The sequence below is a fragment of the Carcharhinus amblyrhynchos genome, chromosome 19 (assembly GCF_965287045.1).
Source record: "Carcharhinus amblyrhynchos chromosome 19, sCarAmb.v2.hapA, whole genome shotgun sequence".
Taxonomy (NCBI): domain Eukaryota; kingdom Metazoa; phylum Chordata; class Chondrichthyes; order Carcharhiniformes; family Carcharhinidae; genus Carcharhinus; species Carcharhinus amblyrhynchos.
In genome coordinates, this window is record NC_137342.1 from 49,219,280 (window position 1) to 49,245,023 (window position 25,744).

Sequence of the window (25,744 nt, forward strand, 5' to 3'; positions counted from 1 at the left end):
CTTGCATGGGAAATTATCAGGCAAACAAAGAGAAAATGAAAAACCACATTATCAAGGGATATAAAAATATTGGTGAGCAAACTGACATGAATCATTATAGAATCATAGAACTCTACAGTGCAGAAAGAGGCCCATCGAGTCTGCACCAAACACAATCCCACCCAGGCCCTACCCCCATATTCCTACATATTATACCCACTAATCCCTCTAACCTACGCATCCCTGGGCAGTAAGGGGCAATTTCTTAACATGGCCAATCAACCTAACCACATCTTTGGACTGTGGGAGGAAACAGGAGTACCCGGAGGAAACCCACGTAGACACAAGGAGAATGTGCAAACTCCACACAGTTTGACATGCTGTCAAAGTTTTTTGTCTTGCACTCATCAGAACAGACACAAGAATGCCAAATGTTCACTACATGAAAATAGGAGTGCTGATTGGTTGAGATGTTGCATCGAATATATAGGGAGCGATTGTTCCCTATGCTTTTTTTTATATAAAACACATGGAATACCTGGAAATTGCACCTGGACATGTTTCTTTGCTTGCAATCACTGAAACGATTATATGATGACATCAGCAAGTTCCATCCTCCTTCAGACTCACCATGGAACACTGTCCAGAATTGGTTGCATTCTTGGACACACGCATCTCCATTAAGAATGGTCACCACAGCACTTTGTTATATTGCAAGCCCACAGATAACCTCATGATGGTCCACTTCTCCAGCTTCCATCCTAAACACGTTGAAGAAGCCATTCCCAATGGGCAAGCCTTCCGTGTACACAGCATCTGCTCAGATGAGGAGGATCGCAACAAACACCTACAGATGCTGAAAGACGCCCTCATAAGGATGTGGCGCTCGACTCATCGATCGACAGTTCCGATGCGCCAATATCCAGAGTCACAAGCCAATGAGAAGTTCTTTCAAATAGGAATTCATCCTCAGCTGGCTGAAGACCTGAGTTGTAGAGTTCACTTTATAAGTGGTGCTAATACTGCAAGATGAAGTTGGTACATGAAAACTGTGTCAATTTTACAGGCACTGGAAGGGAATCTTCCACCAAAGCGAGGCATTGAGGAGGAGGCTGTTGTACAGGCTGAGGTTCTGCTTCTTGATGTTCGTTGGTTGGATGTTTGACAGCAGACTGCCATGATGTTGTGTTCAGACCCTAGAGCCTTGGGTTATATGACATGGCCTATTAATGATTGATTGCAAATTAACAATTAGTTTCTGTACTTCTGGCCTGCATTCCATTGTTTGTCCTTGGGAGATAGACAAGGTAGCTGTTAGTATCTCTTTCACAATAATGAGTTCTGATCTCTTTTGTGATAGTTTAAGTTGGGAAGCCAGTTTGTCTACACTTCCTCTGCTTTCATTGATTACACAGGGTCTATATGATGAGGTGTAAAATTTCATGGGCTGAGAGAGGATTTTTTTTGTTCTTTAACTCCTGTGGTTGCTTCAAGAACAAAGGGCCAATCCTGTGGTTGTGATTTGTAGCAGCCAATTTTTATTGGTTCAGCAGAAAGTCAATTTTTTTAAATGGCAGAAGAATGAAGTTTTAGATTTTTTTTTTCATCCAACAAGGATGTGTCAATTGAAAAGCAGAACATTTGGGGCAACTGTTGTTAATAATTTGAATTATTGGTTTGGATTTTGGAATAATGCTGATACCAAACTGTGGTGATATGGCTACTAGTGAAGTAGAACACAACATAATAGGTAAGATGTTGGGAAACTTGCAGACTAAACAATTCAGTAGCAAATGAGTTTTAACATATATAAATCTGAGGTAATGCACTTTGATAGGAAGGGTAGAAACAGCTAAAAAAAAAGGGAAAGTGTTAGAAGAGCAAAGGGATCTCTGAATATGGCAGAGCAATTCATCAAAAGCAAGTTTCAGATCAGAAACAATTTAAAATGCTACAAGCACTAGGAATTATTTCTTAGGTGTTGGATTGCATAGATCGAGAGAATGTTTTCACTTGGGGAGAATCAAAACTATGGGCCATAAATGCAAGATACTTAGTACTAACCCAGTAGGGAAATGAAGAGGAATATCATAACTCAAAAAGATTAGAAAATAGAAATTATGACCACCAGTGATAGATTGCATGCATTTGAGAGACTGGTGGATGAGAGAAATGGGAGCAGAAAAACATGTTGAAAGATTCAGGTGAGATTGATGGAATGGGAGAAGACTCTAATGAGAAGTAATCACCAGCACAGCCGAATTGGGCTGAATGGCTAGTTTCTGTGTTACGTGCAGCGTGTTCAGTTGAATCTCATGGTATTATTCCAGATAATTGAAGATCTTGATGAATACAGAATCCAAAAAAGAGGGGATATTAATAAGATGAGAGTTTGGCCATTTATGTTTAGTATCAGGAAGGACTTCTTCGCTCAAAAAACAGTGGAAATCTGGAACTTTTTTCCCCCATAAACTGTTGAGGCAGGGGGCTCAATTGAAAATTTCAAAATTGCGATTGCTGGATTTTATTGGGCAAGACTATTAAGGGATATGAAAACATGGCCGATAAATGGAGTTAAGGTACAGATCAACTAGTGAACGGTATGAACGCCAAATGATCTTTTCCTTTTTGAGACATGGTTAGGGACTTTTATGCATTTTTTTTCAAAGTGGCAGCTCTGTTTTAAGAGTTTGCCATTCTGGGTATAAATTTGTTAAAAATGACATTTACAAAATATTTTAATAAACTTCTGCACAGAAAGCCTGAAGAGAAATTAAATTTGCCTTGCACTGTTGGCATTCTTCCAGGAAACCGAAACGTCAGCTTTAGTTAACCAAGGGCCCTGTCAGCTGGTAATGATAAATCACTGGGGATTTTGAAAGGAAGGATGGAAAAACACATTTTTTTATTTTAAAAAAAAGATATGCAACTGGATTCAGCCACAGGTGGTAAGACTTGGGAGAAAATAACAAGATTATAAACCCTATGTAAATGGGCATTTCTCATCTAGCTGGCATTTTTTATAGATCAATTGGAATTTACAGTATTGTGGATTTTATTATTTTAAGCTCCTGTAGGTGATTCTGCATAAAAAGATTAGCAGAACTCTTAAATTTGCTTTCCACATCTCTGGTTAGCCTCAGTCTGCTGACCTCCACACAATAGGCCATTTGTGTTTGATTTTCTGTGCTCATTTTCTTTCTCTGTAACGCTGAAGTGCATTAACAACCAGATGCATATCTAGTTCGTTCATGAAGGATTTATTCAACACAGTGTCAACTTACTTGCCACAGATTCTGTTATATACCTCATGATGTGGCAGGAAACTTGTGCTATTCTCTCAAATTAATTTAAAACCATGGCCTGATAATTCTTTAATCTGAAGGTGCTTGCCTAAATCAAGATCATCTGCATCCTTCAGACTTTTAGAGGCTTCAGTCCTGCAGGGAACCAGGCAGTAAAATAGCAATGGCCAGATTGAATATTGCAGAAGGCACAATGACTTGTAGGTCCGTCTTAGTATTTGTATTTAAGAGAGGAATCACTATCCATTGTTGGTTATTGAGTGTCTTTAAGACAGAGATAGTTAGGTTCTTGATTAATAAGGAGATCAGAGGTTATGGGGGAAGGACAGGAGAATGGGGATGAGAAAAATATCAGCCGTGATTGAATGATGGAGCCGACTCGATGGGGCGAGTGGCCAAATTCTGCTCCTATGTCTGATGGTCTTATTACTAACATCAAAGTAAGAGCTTGATGTTTAATATTAGATGTGCAGGTTGAGAAGTTGTTGCGTTGTGGATAATAAATAGATGACATTGGTGCATAATTTATATCAACCCCACCCCTCATGAGCATTTGTATTGTTGTAAAATGTTCATGTTTAATTGGGACTGCAGGTTGAAGTTTGACTTTGTCAATAAATTATACCTCTCCAATCAGTTTTTAAAAGTATGTTGGGAATATAAGCACATAAAAGATTGCAATTCCCACGTGATTATTACTGGTTGCATCGAGAAGCGATATTGACTCTCACGTGGTAAAAATGGGTATTATGGAGTGTTTACAGATTGATTAAGCACATGAACAATTTTGTTAAGAACATAAGAACATAAGAAATAGGAGCAGGAGTAGGCCATCTAGCCCTTCGAGCCTGCCCCGCCATTCAGTAAGATCATGGCTGATCTGTTGTGGCTCAGTTCCACTTTCCCGCCCTCTCCCCATAACCCTTAATCCCCTCTCTTATCAAGAACCCATCAACCCGCTTCTTAAAAATATTTAGCGAGGCAGCCTCCACCACTTCAACGGGCAGAGAATTCCAGAGATTCACCACCCTTTGAGTGAAGAAGTTCCTCCTCAACTCCGTTCTAAACCGCCTCCCCTTTATCTTGAGGCTGTGCCCCCTAGTCCTACTGTCTTTTTTGAGCGGGAAGAGTCTCTCCACCTCTATCCTATCCATCCCATTCATCATCTTATACGTCTCAATGAGATCTCCCCTCATTCTTCTAAACTCTAACGAGTACAAGCCTAGTTTATTCAGCCTCTCCTCATAGCTCAATCCCCTCAACTCCGGTATCAGCCTAGTAAACCTCCTCTGCACTCCCTCCAGGGCCAAAATATCCTTGCGCAGGTGCGGCGCCCAAAACTGCACACAGTACTCCAGCTGCGGCCTCACCAATGCCCTATACAGCTGCAGCAAGACCTCCCTACTTTTATATTCAAAAGTCCATTAAATTCTAGGACCTAAAAAAAACTCAACTTGTGTTGAAAGAATGAGCTACTATTGTTTTTATAAGGACATTTGTATGACCCTGGAAAGTATTTTTGCAAGGGTCGTTCCATGCATAATATCTAGTACTTTCTACTTTGATAAAATTAAACCAGTTTTCTAATACTTGCTGGCTTTGTGCCTTTGTATTCTTGTTGCAGTCTCAGCGACAAAACTTTTTAAAATAGGGCTGCATGGTGGCATTGCTGCTTCACAGTGCCAGGGACCTGGGTTTGACTCCCAGCTTGGGTCACTGTCTATGCAGAGTCTAAATGTCCTCCCCATGTTTGCATGGGTTTCCTCTGGGTGCTCTGGTTTCCTCCTGCAGGCTGAAAGACGTGCTGGTTAGGTGCATTGGCCATGCTAAATTTTCCCTCCATGTACCCAAACAGGCATCAGAGCGTGGCCATTAGGGGAATTTCACAATAACTTAATTGCAGTGTTAATGTAAGCCTACTTGTGATACTGATAAATTTAAAACTTGAAATAATTTCAGGAATAATTAAATAACAAACAAAAAGCATAGCCTGGAGCTCTTTTAACGCTGAGTGCTTGCTCTGATTTGCTTTGGTAGTTCAGAATGTGTATTTTTAAAGCATAATTGTGGTCTAATTTTTCATCTTCATTTGAAGATTTGCTGTCTCAAAGCCCTTTAGTGCCTGAAACAGTTGCACAGCAATGGCTCCATCACAAATAGATTGATAATAACAGGAACCCATCTAAATTATGCCATTTATGATATGAAATCGACAGTCTATTGGCAATGCTTTTAAGAAAATAAGTATTTACTATCACTGATCTCCATTTGAACTCCAGTCCTGAGTGAAGCAGCTGACTCATTCTACATCTACACATAAGAACATAAGAAATAGGAGCAGGAGTAGGCCATCTAGCCCTTCGAGCCTGCCCCGCCATTCAATAAGATCATGGCTGATCTGTCGTGGCTCAGTTCCACATTCCCACCCTCTCCCCATAACCCTTAATCCCCTCTCTTATCAAAAACCCATCAACCCGCATCTTAAAAATATTTAGCGAGGTAGCCTCCACCACTTCAACAGGCAGAGAATTCCAGAGATTCACCACCCTTCGAGTGAAGAAGTTCTTCCTCAACTCCGTTCTAAACCGCCCCCCCCCCTTTATCTTGAGGCTGTGCCCCCTAGTCCTACTGTCCTTTCTGAGCGGGAAGAGTATCTCCACCTCTATCCTATCCATCCCATTCATCATCTTGTACTCTAACGAGTACAAGCCCAACGAATACATGGCGACCACATTCCAGTTCCAGCATACTCTTTAACATTATGTTGTGGACCCTTTGGACAGTCTGAACGGAATTCCGGATTCTTGGACCCCAACTCGTCAACAGCTCAACTAGAAGTAGAAAAGCCAAAGCAGTGATTGGCACAGCAAGCTTTAGTTGGATAGCACATAATGAATCCAAGCCTTAGTTCCATATTATCTTTTGCACAGGGCCAATGACTAAATAACTTTTTGAACTTTGCTCGACATAACAGAATGTTTTCAGATCCCCATTCAGCACCATTTCATGTTTGATAAAATCACAAAAGACATTTTACAAAAAGAAATTAGAAAGTTTTGTTTTAATTTTATAAAAATTAGAGAGAAATGGCAACCATTGGAGTGAATTCCCCTGCCCCTAATATAATTGTATTTTTCTGGTTGCCACAGTAATTTATTGCATTATAGATATATTTTAGTAAGCCAATTAGAAGTCATGTGTCAAAAAAGAGTATTTGTCTGTAATGAAGCTTTTTAAAAAAAATCTTTCACTAAATTACAAAAATATTCTTTTAGATTAGACTTAATTTTACAGGGAAAGTTTCAAATTATTTAATTTGTTTTGTAAACCAAGTATTGTTGATTGTGTCTTACAGAAGCAATCAAGCAAACAAATCATGCAATGAAGGAGCGTTACGAAGAGCTTGCGACTTGGCGGGAGAAACAGAGGGAAGAACGGGAGTGTATTCAAAAAAAGTTTGAGGAGGCTAAAACCCGACTAACAGACCTTGTTGCAGAGAATGATACCTTGAAGATCAAAATACAAGAATTAAGTAGCAGTGGTTTACAGGTATATAAAATAAAGATTGAAGATTTTCAGAATTATCTGTACATGCAGTTCACTTTCAGTGTAGATATGGCGGTGGTAGTGCAGCATTATTGTCACTGGGCTTGTAATCAAGAGACCCAGGATAATCCTCTCGAGATCTGGGTTCGTATCCCACCATAGCAGATGGTGGAATTTAAACTCAATGAAGCATCTGGAATTAAAAGTCCACTGACAACCATGAAACCATTATCAATTGTCATTTGAAAAAACAACCAAAGAGTCCTTTAGGGAAGGAAGCCAGCTATCCTTACCTGGTCTGGTCTATGTATGAATCCAGACAAACAGCAGTGTGGCTGACTCTTAAATGCCCTCTGAAATGACCTAGCAAGCCACAAAGGTAACACAAAGGAATGAAACCAGAAAGACCACCCAGCATTGACCTAGACACCGGAAAGGACAATTGCAAATCGAACCCTGTCAACCCTGCAAACTCTCCTAACTAACATCTGGGAGCTTGTACCAAAATTGGAAGAGCTGTCTCACAGACTAGTCAAGCAACAGCCTGACAAAGTCATGCTCATGGAATCATACTGACAGATAATGTTTAATAATATCCTTTAGGGAAGGAACTTTGCCCTTCTTACCTGGTTTGACCTACGTGTGACTCGAGCCACAGCAATGTGGTTGACTCAACTGCATTCTGAAATGGCCACTCAGTTCAAGGGCATCTAGGGATGGGTAATAAATGCTGGCCAGCCAGCAATGCCCATATCCCATGAATAATAAAAGAAAATCCCAGACACCATCATCACCATTCCTGGGTATGTTCTGTCTCACTGGTACAAAGGTATACAGTCAGGAAGGACTTGCCCTGGGAATCCTCAAAATCAATTTTGGACCCTATGAAGTCTCATGGCACCAGGTAAAACAAAGGTAAAGACTTGAATAAATTGTAATTTTAGATTGGCATTTGAAGTACTTGCTCAATTAAATTTACTTATAAGTGCCACAAGTAGACTTACATTAACAGTGCAGTAAAATTATTGTGAAAGTCCTCTACTTGCCGCACTCCAGCAGCTGTTCGGGTACACTGAGGGAGAACTTAGCATTGCTAATACATCTAACCAGCATGTCTTTCAAACTGTGGAAGGAGCACCTGGAGGAAACCCACACAGACATGGAGAGAATGTGCAGACTCCATACAGTGGCTGAAGCTGGGAATCGAACCTAGGTGCCTGGCGCTGAGGCAGCAGTGCTAACCACTGTGCCATCATGCCGCAATTAACTATGAAAATGGAAACATCACTGAATTTTGAGAGGTTATTTACCTCATTTAGATGGAAAGTATCTATGACTGAAGCTCTGCCACTGCTTCTGGGGCGAGCAAAGTTCCTAGAACAGCAATCTTCATTGGCCTCGGGAGGGATTTTACGATTTCGCCTGAGTGAGGCCATAACATCTGGCCCTATGACACCACAAACTATACTTGATCCATTGGAATGGAATGAGCTTTATCTGCACAAGTTTCCTCATGTTCCATGCTTTCTTGTGTTGGTAAATAATCTGTTGGATAGTTTTTTTAAACTCATTTTTATTTTCTGACAGGGAGTACCCAAAGATGCATGCTCTAATCTGGTGGAACAAGATATTCAGCAACTCAAAGCACTTGTCAGCAGGCTGCAGACAGAAAAGGCTGATTTGGTTGCCATGAATTCAGAGCTTCTGCTGAAGTTGGGTGCCACAGCATCTGATGATTCATTTGTTGAAATTCGAATGGTGGTATGTAGGAAAAGTAAATCTTAAAACAATGGAATTGCAGTTCATATTAGTGCCCGAACTTTGTCATTGTTAGTGTATGAGTATACATTATTACACTAAAACCAGGTCAAAGAATGTAGTACAAATTAATAGTTTGGATCCTGCTCCATTTATGAGCTGAGCCAAGCTTGCGCTATGGACCAAATGTGTGAAAGTTGCAAAATGCCAACACACCACGTTTATAAAATGAAGGAACTCAACTGCATCGTAAAATTACATTCCCGGATCCAATTGCTGTGACTCTACTGCTCTTGAGAATGTGGCTTCCAAAAGGCAGCAAACACAAAAGGTTCTGGGTCGGATTGGAGGGAGGAAGGAGGTCAGTGGTGGAGACATAAGAAAGCAGATCCATCTATGGTATTCACTCAAGTTCTGATCAGTTCAAGAGCAGTAGGGACAGAGGCTTAGGGACATGCTGATTGGAATCTTGGTTGGGAAGTACAAATTTTAAAGTTTATTTATTAGTGTCACAAGTAGGCTTACATTAAAACTGCAATGAAGTTACTGTGAAAATTCCTGAGACGCCACACTCCGGCGCCTGCTCAGGTACACTGAGGGAGAACTTGGCATGGTCAATGCACCTAACCCAGCACATCTTTTGGACTCTGGGAGGAAACCGGAGCAACCCGGAGGAAACGCACACAAATATGGGGAGAAAGTGCAGACTCCACACAAGACAGGACTCAAGCTGGGAATCGAACCCAGGTCCCTGGCGCTGTGAAACAGAAGTGCTAACCACTGTGCCACCCATGTACATGAACATATACGAAGGATCTAAAAGTAATGATAAAAGCAAAAAGGTTGATAAAGTTTGTAAAATATTAAGTGGTTGGAATTTTTCTGAAAAGTTTAGATGTTAGCTTGTTGAGATTTGATGATTTTGGGGCATACTGTATTTTTATGCAGTTAAAGGTGTTTTTAACATTGAGCGATTATACCAGAGCAGCAAAGAATGCAATTTGCAGGCATTGATGCTCTCCCATTCTGCAGGAGGATGTTGATGATGGTGAACTAAAAGCAGCAAAAGAGTTGCAGTGCCAGGATACAGACAGCCAGACAGTCTATACGTAAGTAATTTCGTTTGTGTGTTCGATTATGCTATTCAAACTTCTATTGTTGCACATTTCGTATGAGTTGTAAAAATGACTTAATTTGAAATCATCTTGCATAAATTTTACATGGCAGTAAACTCTTGTGCAAACAATATCTATTGAAGAATTCACTGAAAAAAGATGTTCCTCATGTGCTGCTTTTCTCAGAATCCAATTGCTACCTCAATTTAGCAAAATGCACCCCTTAGTTTCATTTGAATACCATGATCAACATCAAATGCATAGAATACCTTGTTGAATGGAGGAAGTTGGCAGTGGTTTCAGAATGGTTGACAGAAATACAGTAGCACAAACCATGCAACTCCATAGAATGCTGTTGCTGGAGAAATTGCTGACAACAAGCTAAGACATCCTCCTTGATTTTGTCTGCAATAAATAGATCGGACAGTTTTAGGACTTTAGAAAAGTTACGATGCAGAAAGAGGCCATTCTGACCTTCATGGCAGCCAAAAAAGAGACAAAGGAAACCAGCTGATCATTTTCCAGCATCTGGTCCAGAGCTTTGCAGATTGAACATAAGAACGTAAGAAAACATAACATAAGAAATAGGAGCAGGAATAGGCCATCTAGCCCTTCGAGCCTGCCCCGCCGTTCAATAAGATCATGGCTGATCTGGAGTGGCTCAGTTCCACTTTCCCGCTTTCTCCCCGTAACCCTTAATCCCCTTGCCTACCAAAAACCTATCTACCCGCGTCTTAAATAAATTTAGCGAGGCAGCCTCCACCACTTCAATGGGCAGAGAATTCCAGAGATTCACCACCCTTTGAGTGAAGGAGTTCCTCCTCAGCTTTGTTCTAAACTGCGCTCCCCGCCCCCCCCGCCCCGCCCAATCACTTCAGATGCAGATTCAAGTACCTTTTAAATTACTTCAGCATTTCAGCCTCAACCACTAGCTCAGGCACTGAATTCCACATGCCCACCACTCTCTGGGTGAAAATTCCTTCTACCAGTTACCTTAAATCCATGCCCCTTGGTAATTGGTCCCTCAGCTAGGGGAAACCAGTTTTTTCCTGTCTCCTCGGTCTAAGCCCCTCATAATTTTGTACACCTCAATAGATCACCTCTCAATCTCCTCTGGTCCAAGGAAAACACAGTAAGGAGTCTCAGAACACAAGGTTAAAGCAACCCTAGTCTATCCAATATCACATCTTGGCTGCAGTTTAAAGCCCTGACAACATTCTTGTATGCAGAATGAATCTGCCGTTGACAGTGCACCACTGTGACCATTTTGTGATTATGTTTGAACTTTGCATTGCGCAATTTGTACAATGGTGAAGTTTCAATCGTGACTCTTTAATAATCGCTTTGATTGTCTTTTGTGTTCTTGTGTTTTGGTGTTTTGCAGTGAGAGATAAAAATATAAGCAGGAATTGACTTCAAATTAAATGAAATAAATTGATATGTGAAACTGTGTATTAACAAGAATAGAACTAGAGCTGATCAACATATTTTCTTTGGAAGACCGAGTAGAAACATGAACAACTTAAAAGGATGACATCCATAAGGTGGAATAAAATGCTGCATATTATGGGGAATTAGAAAAAGATCCAATAGATTTGTGTAAGAGTCTCTGCAGAAGCGATTACAGCAAGTGGCTTTCAATGTAAAATACAGATGAAGATAGGTTATCATATGTTTTAGCTGAGCAAATTTTCTTTTAGGCTTCCAGAATCATGAAATTGTCACCTCTGGAATTTTGAATTCTTTGATATCTTGCTGCTTTGCTAGATTCGTTCAAATGCTTCTGACAAATTTGATGAAGCTTTATCTTTTCAGAAGTTGTACTTAATTGAAATTTATCCTGTTTGGAAGAATCAATAAATGAAATTCGTAATTATATTTGATCTGTTAAAGGACAATTTTCAAGAATTAAAAATGTATTTTTCGGAATTTATCAGCAATAATTTGAAATAATTAATATTTGTGTATTTGAATTATATTTTGATCAATCATTTTTGGAGACAGGTCAAAAGTTGATGATTCTAGGAAACGTCTACTGTCAGAAGAATTAACAGTCAGCCAACTCCTTCATATGCTGAGGGACAAGACTTTGAGTTTGGAAAAACTTGAACATGAGCTTGAATTATCAAAGCAAAGGTAAAGGATTTTGATGGCTGTGTAGATGCCTTTATTAGGAGCCTTTAAGTACTTGGCATTTTAATTCACAATTTAATATACTGAGTATTTTTGTGAATTGTGGATACACAATTAGCTGAAATGTGCAAACTTCAGTGTTATTCTTGAATTTGATTTAACCTTCTAACATGATGTCACAATTGTGTGAAATGTGAAATTGCATTTTGTGTGCATTGGATAATCTCTGAAAAGATCATGCCATTTATTATTGGTTAGATTATAAATTAGAGTCAAATTCTGACTGAACTTGAAGGACACTAAAGAGTTAAGTTTGGAACCATTAATCACTTTTTTGTAAATTTAACTATAATTACGATTCTTGGTCTTGTACTTGGAAAAAGAAAATTATTATTAGGATTCTTTTATCATTTGAGGCGAGCTTTCGTTGTGCTCCTTTGTGGGAAGTAGTCACACAACTTGACAATATTTTTCAGGATTTCAGAGCTGAAGAAATCTAGTGAAACAACTGACGTTGCAACACAGACCGAGGAGAATGCAGCAAAGCAGCCTTTGTCCGATACTAAGCAGGAATTGGCATCCGAGACTCCGGTGACTAATGTCAGCGTAGAACAACAGAATATTGAAACTGTAGCTGCTCCAGTAGAAGGGATGAATAGTCCAAACAAGCAAGTAAGTGGACAAAATTTGTAAAATTGGAAAGGATCCCCTGTTTGTGATAATGAGGAGTTATTTGTTTGTTTCAGAAACATTGGCACTGCTTGATGAACAAAGACCAAGGTCAAACTTTTAACCATCGTGGTCGTTACATTATGTGAGAATGAAGCTGTTGATTATCAAAGAAAGAAAGACTTGCCTTTACATAACTGCTTTATCACCTTTCATAACCTTATGGCATTCATAAGTACCTTCAGCAGCATAATCACTGCTGTAATGCTGGAAAAATGGTAGCCAATTTGCACATAGCAACCTCCCACAAATGAAAAGGAAATATGTAACCAGCTGATCTAGTTCACCGTTGGTTGAAGTTCATTTATTATTGTCACAAGTAGGCTTACATTAACCCTGCAATGAAGTTACTGTGAAAATCCCCTAGTCACCACGCTCCGCCGACTGTTTGGGGACACTGAGGGAGAATTTAGCATGGTCAGTGTACCTAACCAGCACATCTTTTAGACTGGGAGGAAACTGGAATACCTGGTGGAAATCCATGCAGACACGGGGTGAACGTGCAAACTCCACACCAACGCCGACCCAAACTGGGAATTGAACCCTGGTCCCTGGCGCTGTGAGGCAGCTGTTAACCGCTGAGACGCCCACAGGATGTTGGGAGAACTGTGCTCTTATTTCAGTAGTACTGTGAGATCTTTTATGCCCCCCTGAGAGGACAGGCTGTGCTGCAGTTCAACATCCTGTCTGAAAGTCAAACTATCCAATAGTGTGGCGCTCTTTCAATATTGTAGTGAATTGCTAGCCTCAATTATATGCCAGATTCTCCAAAGTGAGACTTGAATCTATACACATCTGGCTCAGAGTCAAGAGTGCTACTGTTGAGCCAAGGCTGATGGGTACTTGCCTTGGAAGCTATAGAATCAGGATCAGAGAATTCTTACAGTGCAGAAGGATGGTCTGCACCTGAACCAGAGGGGAACTAATATCTTTGGGGGGAAATTTGCCAATGCTATTCGGGGGGGGGGATGGGAACTTGAACTGTAGCTCCAGTGTACAGGAGGATGAGAATAGGGAGGTCATGGATAAAGTTTCTAGGTCACAGCAATGTATTGGCAGGCGGGAGGGTGGTTTGAAGCGCGTATACTTTAATGCGAGGAGCATACGCAATAAGGTAGACGAACTTGCAGCCTGGATTGGTGCCTGGGACTTCGATGTTGTGGCCATTACAGAGACATGGATAGAGCAGGGACAGGAATGGTTGTTGCAGGTTCCAGGGTTCAGATGTTTCAGTCAGAGCAGAGAAGGTGGTAGAAGAGGGGGAGGCGTGGCATTGTTAGTCAAGGACAGTATTACAGTGGCAGAAAGGACGTTTGATGTGGACCTGTCTATTGAGGTAGTATGGGCTGAGATTAGAAACAGGAAAGGAGAGATCACACTGTTGGGAGTTTTTTTATAGGCCTCCAAAAAGTTCCAGAGATGTAGAGGAAAGGATTGCACAGATGATCCTGGATAGGTGCGAAAGTAACAAGGTAGTTGTTATGGGGGACTTTAACTTTACAAATATCGATTGGAAAAGCTATAGTTCAAGCACATTAGAAGGGTCAGTTTTTGTCCAATGTGTGCTGGAAGGTTTCATGACACAGTATGTAGATAGGCCAACAAGAGGTGAGACTACATTGGATTTGGTACTGGGTAATGAACCAGACCAGGTGTTAGACTTGAAGGTAGGTGAGCACTTTGGTGACAGTGACCACAATTCGGTTACGTTTACCTTAGTGATGGAAAGGGATAGGCATATACTGAAGGGCAGAAGTTATAGCTGGGGGAAAGGTAATTATGAGGCTATTAGGTGAGATTTAGGATACATAGGGTGGAGTCGGAAATTACAGGGGCTGGGAACATCTGAAATGTGGAACTTATTCAGGGAGCAGCTACTGCGAGTCCTTGATAAATATGTACCTTTCAGGCAGGGAGGAAGTGGTCAAGTGAGGTGTCCCATGGTGTACTAAGGAAGTTGAATCTCTGGTGAAGAGGAAGAAGGAGGCTTATGTTAAGATGAGACGTGAAGGCTCAGTTAGGGCACTGGAGAGTTATAAATTAGCCAGGAAGGAGCTAAAGAGAGAGTTAAGAAGAGCTAGAAGAGGACATGAGAAGACTTTGGCGGATAGGATCAAGGAAAATCCCAAAGCTTTCTACAGGTATGTCAAGAATAAAAGATTGGTTAGGGTAAGATTAGGGCCAGTCAGAGACAGCAGTGGGAAGTTGTGCGTGGAGCCTGAAGAGAGAGGAGAGGCACTGAATGAGTATTTTTCGTCAGTATTCACGCAGGAAAAAGTCAGTGTAGTCAAGGAGAATACTGCGATACCAGGTAGTAGACTAGACGGGATTGAGGTACATAAGGAGGAGGTGTTGGCAATTCTTGAGAGTGTGAAAATAGATAAGTCCCCTGGGCCAGATGGGATTTACCCTAGGATTCTCTGGGAGGCTAGGGAGGAGATTGCAGAGCCTTTGGCTTTGATCTTCATGTCGTCATTGGCTTCAGGCATAGTGCCGGAAGACTGGAGGATAGCAAATGTTGTCCCCTTGTTCAAGAAGGGGAGTAGAGACCATCCTGGGAATTTTAGACCAGTGAGCCTTACTTCTGTTGTGGGCAAAGTTTTGGAAAGAATTATAAGGGATAGGATTTATAATCACCTAGAGGGAAATAAATTGATTAGGGATAGTCAACACGGTTTTGTGAAGGGTAGGTCGTGCCTCACAAACCTTATCGAGTTTTTTGAAAAGGTGACCAGAGGTAAATAAGGGTAAGGCAGTTGACGTGGTGTATATGGACTTTAGCAAAGCGTTTGATAAGGTTCCCCATGGTAGGCTATTGCAGACAGTGCAGATGCATGGGATTGAGGGTGATTTAGCAGTTTGGATCAGGAATTGGCTAGCTGATAGAAAACAGAGGGTGCTGGTTGATGGGAAATATTCAACCTGGAGTTCAGTTACAAGTGGTGTACCTCAAGGATCTGTTTTGGGGCCACTGCTGTTTGTCATTTTTATAAATGACCTAGATGAGGGTGTAGAAGGATGGACTAGTAAATTTGCTGATGACACCAAAGTTGGAGGAGTTGTAGACAGTGAGGATGGATGTTACAGTTTGCAGAGGGATATAGATAAGCTGCAGAGCTGGGCCGAGAGGTGGCAGATGGAGTTTAATACGGAAATGTGTGAGGTGATTCACTTTGGTAAGAGTAACAGGAGTACAGAATATAGGGCTAATGGAAGGACTCTTAGTAGTGTTGACGAGCAGAGAGATCTCGGTGTACGTGTGCATAGCTCCCTGAAAGTTGGCACCCAGGTTGATAAGGTTGTTAAGAAGGCGTACGGTGTGTTAGCTTTTATTGGTAGAGGGATTGAATTTCGAAGCCGTGAGGTCATGTTACAACTGTACAAAACTCTGGTGCGGCCGCAGTTGGAGTATTGCGTACAGTTCTGGTCGCCGCATTATAAGAAGGATGTGGAGGCATTGGAAAGGGTGCAGAGAAGGTTTACCAGGATGTTGCCTGGTATGGTGGGAAGGTCTTATGAGGGAAGGCTGAGGGACTTGAGGTTATTTTCATTGGAGAGAAGAAGGTTACGAGGTGACCTGATTGAGGCATACAAGGCGATCAGAGGATTGGATAGGGTGGACAGTGAGAGCCTTTTACCTTGGATGGTGATGGCTAACACAAGGGGGACATAGCTTTAAATTAAGGGGTGGTAATTATAGGACGGATGTCAGAGGTACGTTCTTTACTCTGAGGGTAGTAAGGTCGTGGAATGCCCCGCCTGCAGCAGTTGTGGACTCGCCAACTTTAAGGGCGTTCAAATGGTCAGTGGATAGGCATGTGGATAACATTGGAATAGTTTAGGTTAGAGGGTCATTAGATTGGTTCCACTGGTTGGCGCAACATTACTGTGCTGTAATGTATGTTCTATGAAGGAGGCCATTCGGCCCATCAAGTCCACTCCAACAACAATCCCACTTTGCCCCTATCCCCATAACCCCATGTATTTACCCAACTAATCTCCCTGACACTAAGCAGCAATTTTACATGGCCAATCAACCTAACCTGCACTTCTTTGGAGTGTGAGAGGAAACTGAAGCACCCAGAGGGAACCCACGCAGACATGGGGATAACGTGCAAACTCCATACAGTCATCCTAGGCCGGAATCGAACCTGTGTCCCTGGCACGGAGGCAGCTGTGCTAACCACTGGAGATTAGTATGTTTTGGAGGTTCTTAGAATAATCTGAAATAAAGATGCAACCAAGGAATACAACCCAGGATTGGAATGTTCAAGGAAGCTTTGCAAAACATTATAGATCCCAATCAACTCCAAATTCACCACAAAAACTAAGTGGTGAATTCTGGAGTGTTCCATCATTTCAATTTTCGCAGCCAGAGGCAAGTGTTGGAAGGTGAGCGAAGCAATGCCGGGAAGAACTGAGGCTACAGAGTTGTGGTTTTTCAGATGCTTCCCCCAGGTGCTGCGCTTACCCAGGTGTGATACCTCTCCTCACTAATCCACTGTGTTCCAAAATTATTTTTTCTGTAAGAAATCTTTAAATGATCTAATTTAATTCAAATGCAATTAATGGTATATGCTCCATTGATTTACCACACACATTGGACCACTGTGTGTGTAGTTAAGTTTGAATTTATGCCACTTTCAAATTTAGTCAAACAAAAAAACCTTATTGAACATTCATGCAAATCAGATGTTGTTTCAGTTATTGCTCCATGTCCAGTTTTATAATTTGGGATATGGCCATATCTACTTTCATGACTGCTACGTAAGACACTAAGTAAGATCCATTGTTTTGCCCATTCCAATATCTAAATCTAGCTTTTCATTATCCAGTCTTGTGTGTATTATTTCCCTCAATTATGCATTGTCAAAATAATCAGTTGCTTTTTTTTAAGAAAAAAGAAAACTTTCCTCGCCAACAGAAGATGATTATTGCCAACTTTGAGGGTATTCGCTAAAATATGAACTAATGCACAGTCTTTGTAACTGGCACTAACACAGGTTTCGCGCCAGAGAAATGAAAACAGTTGTTATTTTACAGTACAGAGGTATTCGGTAACAGTATTGGTCATCTAAATTGTGATTGTTCATGCACTAGGTAATTAGCATTGTGGCCTTTTTTAATTGATTTGTGGGACAGGAGTATCGCTGGCTGGCCAGCATTTATTGCCCATCTCTAGTTACCCTTTGAGGGCACTTGAGAGTTAACTATGTTGCTGTGGCTCTGGAGATATGTGTAGGCCAGGCCAGAAAAGGGCAGCAGATTTCCTTCCCAAAAGGGCACTAGTGAACCAAATGGATTTTTCCGACAGTTGACAATGGCTTCATGGTCATCAGTAAATTCTTAATTCCAGATATTTTTTATTGAATTCAAATTCCATCAACTGCCATGGTGGGACTCGAACCTGGGTCCACAGAACATTAGCTGAGTTTCTGGATTAACCATCTAGTGATAATACCACAGGCTGTCGCCTCCCTATACTTAATAATGGTTATAGAATGATCTCCTTAGAATAAAATATCAGTGGTATTATTTAACTCCATTACTATATAAAGTTATCAGCCAAATTAATGAAATGCTATTGCAGAAGGTCAGGGGACATGGAGTTGGGGGTAGGGTGTTAGCGTGGATAGAGGATTGGTTGTCAAATAGGAGGCAGAGAGTGGGGGTCAATGGGTGCTATTCGGATTGGCGGTTGGTGACTAGTGGGGTGCCCCAGGGGTCGGTGCTGGGGCCTCAGCTATTTACCATTTATATAGATGATCTGGAGGAGGGAACCGAGTGCAGGGTGTCGAAATTTGCTGATGACACCAAGATTGGGGGAAAGGCAAATTGTGCGGAGGGCGTGGAGAGTCTGCAGAAGGATCTAGATAGGCTGGGCGAATGGGCCAGGAAATGGCAAATGGAATTTAATGTTGGCAAGTGTGAGGTGGTCCACTTTGGTAGGAAGAATGGTAGGAAGGACTATTACTTACGTGGCGAAAAACTGCAGCAGGCGACGGTGCAGAGGGACCTCGGGGTCCTTGTGCATGAGTCGCAAAAACCCAGCTTGCAGGTGCAGCAGGTGGTCAGGAAGGCGAATGGGATGCTGGCCTTCATAGCGAGGGGGATTGAATATAAAAGTAGGGAGGTCTTGCTGCAGCTGTATAGGGCATTGGTGAGGCCGCAGCTGGAGTACTGTGTGCAGTTTTGGGCGCCGCACCTGCGCAAGGATATTTTGGCCCTGGAGGGAGTGCAGAGGAGGTTTACTAGGCTGATACCGGAGTTGAGGGGGTTGAGCTATGAGGAGAGGCTGAATAAACTAGGCTTGTACTCGCTAGAGTTTAGAAGAATGAGGGGAGATCTCATTGAGACGTATAAGATGATGAATGGGATGGATAGGATAGAGGTGGAGAGACTCTTCCTGCTCAAAAAAGACAGTAGGACTAGGGGGCACAGCCTCAAGATAAAGGGGAGGCGGTTTAGAACGGAGTTGAGGAGGAACTTCTTCACTCAAAGGGTGGTGAATCTCTGGAATTCTCTGCCCGTTGAAGTGGTGGAGGCTGCCTCGCTAAATATTTTTAAGAAGCGGGTTGATGGGTTTTTGATAAGAGAGGGGATTAAGGGTTATGGGGAGAGGGCGGGAAAGTGGAACTGAGCCACAACAGATCAGCCATGATCTTATTGAATGGCGGGGCAGGCTCGAAGGGCTAGATGGCCTACTCATGCTCCTATTTCTTATGTTCTTATTTTACTAGCCTCCAAATGAAGTTGATACATTGAAGTTGCAAGTGATGTCGTTGGTAAAAGACTTGCAGGAAGCCCAGGAAAAGCTGGAAGAAGCTGAAAACATGAAGAAGTCTCTTCAGGAGAGGTAAGAAATGTGCCTAAAAATGGATAAATAGATTAAATCTGGAGAACCTATATTGGTTCTAAGAAATAGATTTTGTTTTTAATGCTTAAGATATATTTCAGATTATCAAAGTTGAATTGAGAAGAACTACATTTTAAACGGAACATCAATCGCTTGGCCTTGTAAAAGTATATACAGATGTCATTGATACACTAACTCTGTATGTAATGACTTAATAACCTTTGATGCTCTGCAAGAGTGGAGAACATCCTTTCTTCCAGGACAGGAGGGAAAGTGTCCATTGGCTTCATTGAATAACTAACAATTTGTCATTAAAGTATCATATTGAAAGGATTAGTATTAAGTCTGCATGGGTTGCTAACAAAGAACATAGATGTCCAGCTGTGGTTCTCCTGCCAGAACAATCATGGAAATGAATCTCAGCCTGAAAGCTATATGTAAAGAAGCTTCTCTTACATGTAATTTTACACTTATAGCCCTTGTTCTGGACTCAGCAACTAATGGACGCTGTCAGTTTCTTCCCGCATCCAACATCATCTATATCATTCAAGGCAACTTTTAATCTGGGTTCCTATTCTCTCTTTAATTCCTTACTCCTTTAATCTCCTGTAATTCCATATGGTGTTCTAGACAAAGATTTTCCTCAAGTCTAGTTGCACTAATTCCGCTTTATTTTCCTCACCTGTTTGCTATCTCAGAGTTCTGAGTTTTGACAGTCATATTTATCCCTTTTGAAATCTGTGTGGGATGTTTCTGTTTCCATTTTATCCGGATAAATGTTCATTTTACTTTTAGTCAGAGGCTGCAGAATTTTCCTGATCACAGATGTTGAATGACCTATATTCACTTCCTTTTTTTAATATATCATAAACTATGTTGGCCATTCCTCAGCCTTCTGGTGCACATCTGCACTCAGTAGATGAAATAAAAGTTCTGGGCCCTCGGCAATTTCCTCCCTCACCTCTGTCAGTCTCTGTGATGCAGCGGTTTTATCAGACCCTGATATTTTTTCCTTTAACTAAGTAACTGATAAAACTATCTATCAAGTTTATTTTCTATCTATAGTAAATGTTGTGTTTGTCCATTGTCATACCACTGACGTTTCCCTCCAGTGCATCAGTATTCATCTCCACTCTCGATTTCTTCTTCATTACTAAAGACTGATGTGAAGCACTTAGCAAATACCAATTTTTAGATCACGGGGACTTGCAACTGACACCATTGTAAAATTTAAACAAAAAAATCTGAAACATGCTGAACAGAACAAGCAGCATCCACAGTAAATGGGAACCAAGTAAAAGAGTTGGGAATGCAGTCTGAGGAGAAAGCTGAACTTGTAACATATTCCTTTTGATGCTTTGTGATTTTTTTTTCCTTGCTGTGCCTTTAATCTTTTTCTCCTGTTTTCTTATTCTCCTATAGTTTTTACACTATTAAAGACACAAATAGCTTTTTTCTACAACATTAATTGATTTCTAACTTCCTTATCCATACAGCCTAAAACCATGTACAGTTTGTTATTAACGGAACATTCTTATTCTGTACTTCTCTCATGAGGAACAAGGGTAAATTAGAACAAAGGACAAAAACAGCCTGGGAAACAGGCCCTTCGGCCCAACGAGCCCGTGCCGCCATTTTAACACTACCAGTCCCCCCCTCCACCCATGACCCTTATCTATCGTTTTATGGCAATCCACATTGAGGGAAACTAATTTAGGGACAATTTATTACTTCCAGTCAGCCTAATAGCACATCTTTAGGGCGTGGGAGGAAACCGGAACACCCAGAGAAAACCCACGCAAGCACGGGGAGAATGCGCAAACTCCCACAGACACTGGCCCAAATCCATGTGTCTGCACAGCAAACAGTGATAGTCACTGAGTTGTCATCTTGCCCAGCATCTGGTCCAGTTTAAGCACACACTAACGACATGAAGCACTAGCCAATCTCGAACAATCAAGAGCAGCCCAAGTACGACCCATTGCGTGTATGCTCCTCGTTGGACAACAAGGCGGACCGACTTAAAACCTGTGAATGAAGAGAGAAAAAACATTATTATCACACCATATCCATTTACCTTACCAGGGACGCCCCAATGCTAATGAACCTTATTTAAGACAATCTCCAACCCACTCATGTGCTTGTCTAAGTTACTCTTAAACAACTCTAGTGTGCTTGCCTCCACCACCTTACTTGGCAAAGCATTCCATACCCCCACTACCCTCTGTGTGAAAAATCTCTCTCTAATATCTGTGTTATACCCCTCCCCCCTCACCTTAAGCCCATGGCCCCTCGTACTGTGAATATGGGTTAGCCAGTAACTAACCTTCTATTTCTGCAGCCACCTGCATTTCACAGACATCTTAGTATTTGGTTATACAGCAACATTTGTAGATGCCTGGGGGTGGGTTTACCAGGATGTTGCCTGATCTGGAGAGTTAGTTATGAACAGAGATTGGATACACTGGCATTGTTTTCCTTGGAGCAGAAGAATCATAGAAATCCTCCAGTGCAGAAAGAGGCCATTTGGCCCATCGAGTCTGCACCAACCACGATCCCACCCAGGCCCTACCACCTTATCCCTACATATTTACCCGCTAATCCCTCTAACCTACACATCTCAGGACACTAAGGGGCAATTTTAGCATGGCCAGTCAACCTAACCCGCACATCTTTGGACCGTAGGAGGAAGTCAGGGGTAAGTTTTTCACTCAGAGTGTGGTGGGTGAGTGGAATCGGCTGCCGTCGGTGGTGGTGGAGGCAAATTTGATAGGGTCTTTTAAGAGACTTCTGGATAAGTACATGGGACTTAACAGGATTGGGAGTTGTAGCTAAGACTAGTAGGTAGAGATATGATCGGCGCAACTTGTGGGCTGAAGGGCCTGTTTGTGCTGTAGTTTTTCTGTGATTCTATGAAACCGGAGCACCCAGAGGAAACCCATGCAGACATGAGAATCTGCAAACTGCACACAGATAGCGACCCAAGCCGGGAATCGACCCCAGGTCCCAGAGCTGTGAAGCAGCAGTGCTAACCACTGTGCTGCCGTGCCGCCCAGAGCCTGAGGGGCGACATGATTGAGATGTATAAAACGTATCAAGGGACGTAAATGGAGTAGACAGGAAGAAAATTTTCCCTTTGGTGAAGGAATCAGTAACTAGGGGGCATAGATTTAAGGTCAGGAGCAGGGATTTTAAAAGGGTGTGAGAGGAAAAACTCTTTCACCTAAAGGGTGGTGAGAGCCTGGAACTCACTGTCTAAAAGGGTGGTGGAGGCACAGACTCTCATAATATTTATTTAGATATGCACTTGCAATGCCAAGTCATAAAGACTATGGGCCAAGTGCTGGAAAATGGGATTGGAATAATAGGTTGTCTGTCTTTGACTGGCGCAGACATGGTGGGCCAAAGTTGCATTTTAAAATGTTTGTGAATTTTATGGGGAGCAGGGAGGATGTAAGTGTCAAAACTGATTTTACTAGAGTTATCGTTCCGCACCGTTAATGCCCAGCACCTGTAGTAGAGAACTGGATAATTTTAAACAAGACATTTAAGAAATTATGCATGTGCTTTTAATGTCACCGTAACTTTTCAGAGAGCAAAAATATCTGCCATTAAACTGCTTTGCAGAATTTAAAATTTTGGCCCAACCCAAGATTTAATCTAAAATGGAAATTTTAACCATTTAAGAATTTGAATAGTTTCCTTTTCGTTTCCAATTCAATGTGCCTGATTTTTGTGGTTGGTATAGAAAAAGCATTATCTGTAGTGTAACAAAATTATTAACTCAGTTCATCTCCTTCAGATGTCTGGATTTGGAACAAAAGCTGGCTGGCAGCCAGGTGTGTGTGGAGGAGACAAGGCAACTGAAGTTTACCAATGAAAAGCTGAAGCTGCAAGTGGAGAGCTTGCAGTCAGAACAGCAAATTGATCAGATTAAATTAACAGATGAAAAACTGAAACTAGCAGAGGAAAAGTAAGTTTTTTTTTCAATTGTAGGTTTACACTTTTTACAGATGTAGCTGATAGTGAACCTTTGGTTAACATCGTGGAATGCTTTCTTAACTTTCAGTTAGCATCTGGCTGTGCTGTCATGTCAAGATACAGTCTCACCTTTAGTTGAACATATAGTACTATTTTATCTCTCAAAAATATAGCAAAGTGCTTGAAGCAATGAATTAAGTTGTAACGCAAGCAGCAGGCATGTTATTGCAACCATGTTCCACATAGGTGCAATGAGCTAAACAACTAATTTTTCTATTTCTTTTTGGTGGGATGGGTTGAAAAATCATGCTGGATGGTCAATGGGAAAATCCATTCATTCTATATATTGCCATGAGATCTTTGATTTTCATATGAATTGACTTTAAAGTCTTACTAGGATATTAGTCTGTGATGAGTTCAAACCCTGGTTTGAACTCTCCACCTTCTGTCCCATTAGTAAGAAATCTGACACGGAGGCAATCTGAATTGTGAAGAATGGTTGCTCAGAATGAGATGCCGGAGTTATAGACACCGCTAGAACCAAACTTCAGTATAAATTGGCACCTTCAGAATAGAACAACGAAGCAAATGGATTTTAAAAAGCTACATAATTTTTTTGGGTGATCTAATGAATGGAAGGACATTAATGTTAGAACAGCTTTGAAAATAGGAATGTGGGAAATAGCAAGAGTAACCTCGAGCTTGCTCTGCCATTCAATTAGATTATGGCTGATCTTATACCTCAACACCATTTTCCTGCATTATCCCCATACTCTTTGATCACTTTGATATCTCAAAATCTATCAATCTCTGCATTGAACATGTTCAAAAGTAACCTCAATGACTGAGCCTCCAGGATATAGAATTCTAAAGATTCACCAGCCTCTGAATGAAGAAAGTTTCCCTCATCTCAGTCCTAAATGGCTTATCCCTTATTTTGAAACCATGTCCCCTAATTCTACAACCCCCTTCTCAGTAAAGGAAGCAATCTTCCTGCATTTATCTTGTATGTTTCACTGAAATTTCATTCTTCTAAACTCTAGAGAATAAAACTCAGTCTCCCAAATCCCTCTTCATATGATATTCCCACCATCCCAGGAATCATTCTGGTGAACATTTGTTGAATTCCCTGTATAGTAAGTATATCCTTCCTTGGGTAAAGAGACCAAAACTGTACATTGTATTCCAGATGCAGTCTCACCAAAGCTCCATTCAATTATATCAAGACATCTTGCTTGTGTACTCAAATCCTCTTGCATTAAAGGTCAACATATCATTTGTCTTAATTGCATGCTGCAGCCGCACATTAGCTTTCAGTGACTCATCAATAAGGACATCCAGGTCCCTCTGGACATCAAAATGTCCTAATCTCTCACCATTTAAGAGATGTTATATGTTTCTGTTTTTCCTACCAAAATGGATAACTTCATGTTTTTTCCACATTATAGTCCAACTAGCATGTTCATGCCACTCTCTTAGCCTGTCTAAATCCCCTTGAGTTCAGTGACACCCAATGGATAAGGCTGTCTGATGTCATCAGCAATCAGATACAGGAGGGTGTGACTGTAAGTGACGCAGGTAAGGTGACGGAGAAGGTAGAAATAAAGGAGCCTCAACCCTTGCAATTGTCCAACAGGTTTGCAGCTTATGTGGATGAGAGTGGGCTGCAAGATGAATGAGTGAACTGGCCATGACACTATGGTACAGGAAGCCATTGAAGTTGAGGGAGTAAATAGGAATGTAGTGATAGTACAAGACAGTAAAGTGAGGGCGAAGCTGAGAGCGTGAGTCCTGAATTCTGTGTTGCCTGCCCAATGGCATGGTTCAAGTCATCTGCTGTACACTGGAGAAGAACTTGCAGGAGGAGGGACTATATGGGTGCCAACAACATAGATAGGACTCAGAGGTTCTACTTTTTAAATTAAAAAGCATTACCTTAAAGGTAATAATCTCAGAATCATTTTCTGAGTCATGAGCAAATTGCCACAGGGTAAATAAGATGAATGCGTGGCTCAAAGACTCATGTTAGGGAAATGGTTTATAATAATGGGCACTGGCATCAGTACTGTGGAAACTGGAAATTGTACAGTTGGGATGGGTTTCACTGAACCATGCTTGGACCAGTGTTCTGACGAATCCTTTAACTAGAATCATAGAATCCATACAGTGCAAAAAGAAGCCATTTGGCCCATCGAGTCTGTAGCAATCACAATGCTGCCCAGACTCCATCCCTATAATCCCACTTATTTACCTTGCTAACCCCCTGACAGTAACTGGTAATCTATCGTGGCTAATCAACCTAACCTGCACATCTTCGGACTGTGGGAGGAAACCCATGCAGA

The 25,744-nt window shown here is 41.4% G+C and overlaps 1 protein-coding gene across 1 annotated transcript in view; it reads left to right on the forward strand.

Annotated features, from left to right (window-relative positions):
• Positions 1-25,744, forward strand: part of optn (optineurin) — a 49,369-nt gene that overhangs the window by 6,461 nt on the left and 17,164 nt on the right. Inside the window, exons 3-9 of the mRNA XM_080207748.1 lie at positions 6,640-6,833; positions 8,418-8,591; positions 9,621-9,697; positions 11,708-11,839; positions 12,313-12,508; positions 19,306-19,421; positions 23,224-23,394. Coding sequence (XP_080063874.1) covers positions 6,640-6,833; positions 8,418-8,591; positions 9,621-9,697; positions 11,708-11,839; positions 12,313-12,508; positions 19,306-19,421; positions 23,224-23,394 — 1,060 coding nt within the window. The remainder of the gene's footprint in view (positions 1-6,639; positions 6,834-8,417; positions 8,592-9,620; positions 9,698-11,707; positions 11,840-12,312; positions 12,509-19,305; positions 19,422-23,223; positions 23,395-25,744) is intronic.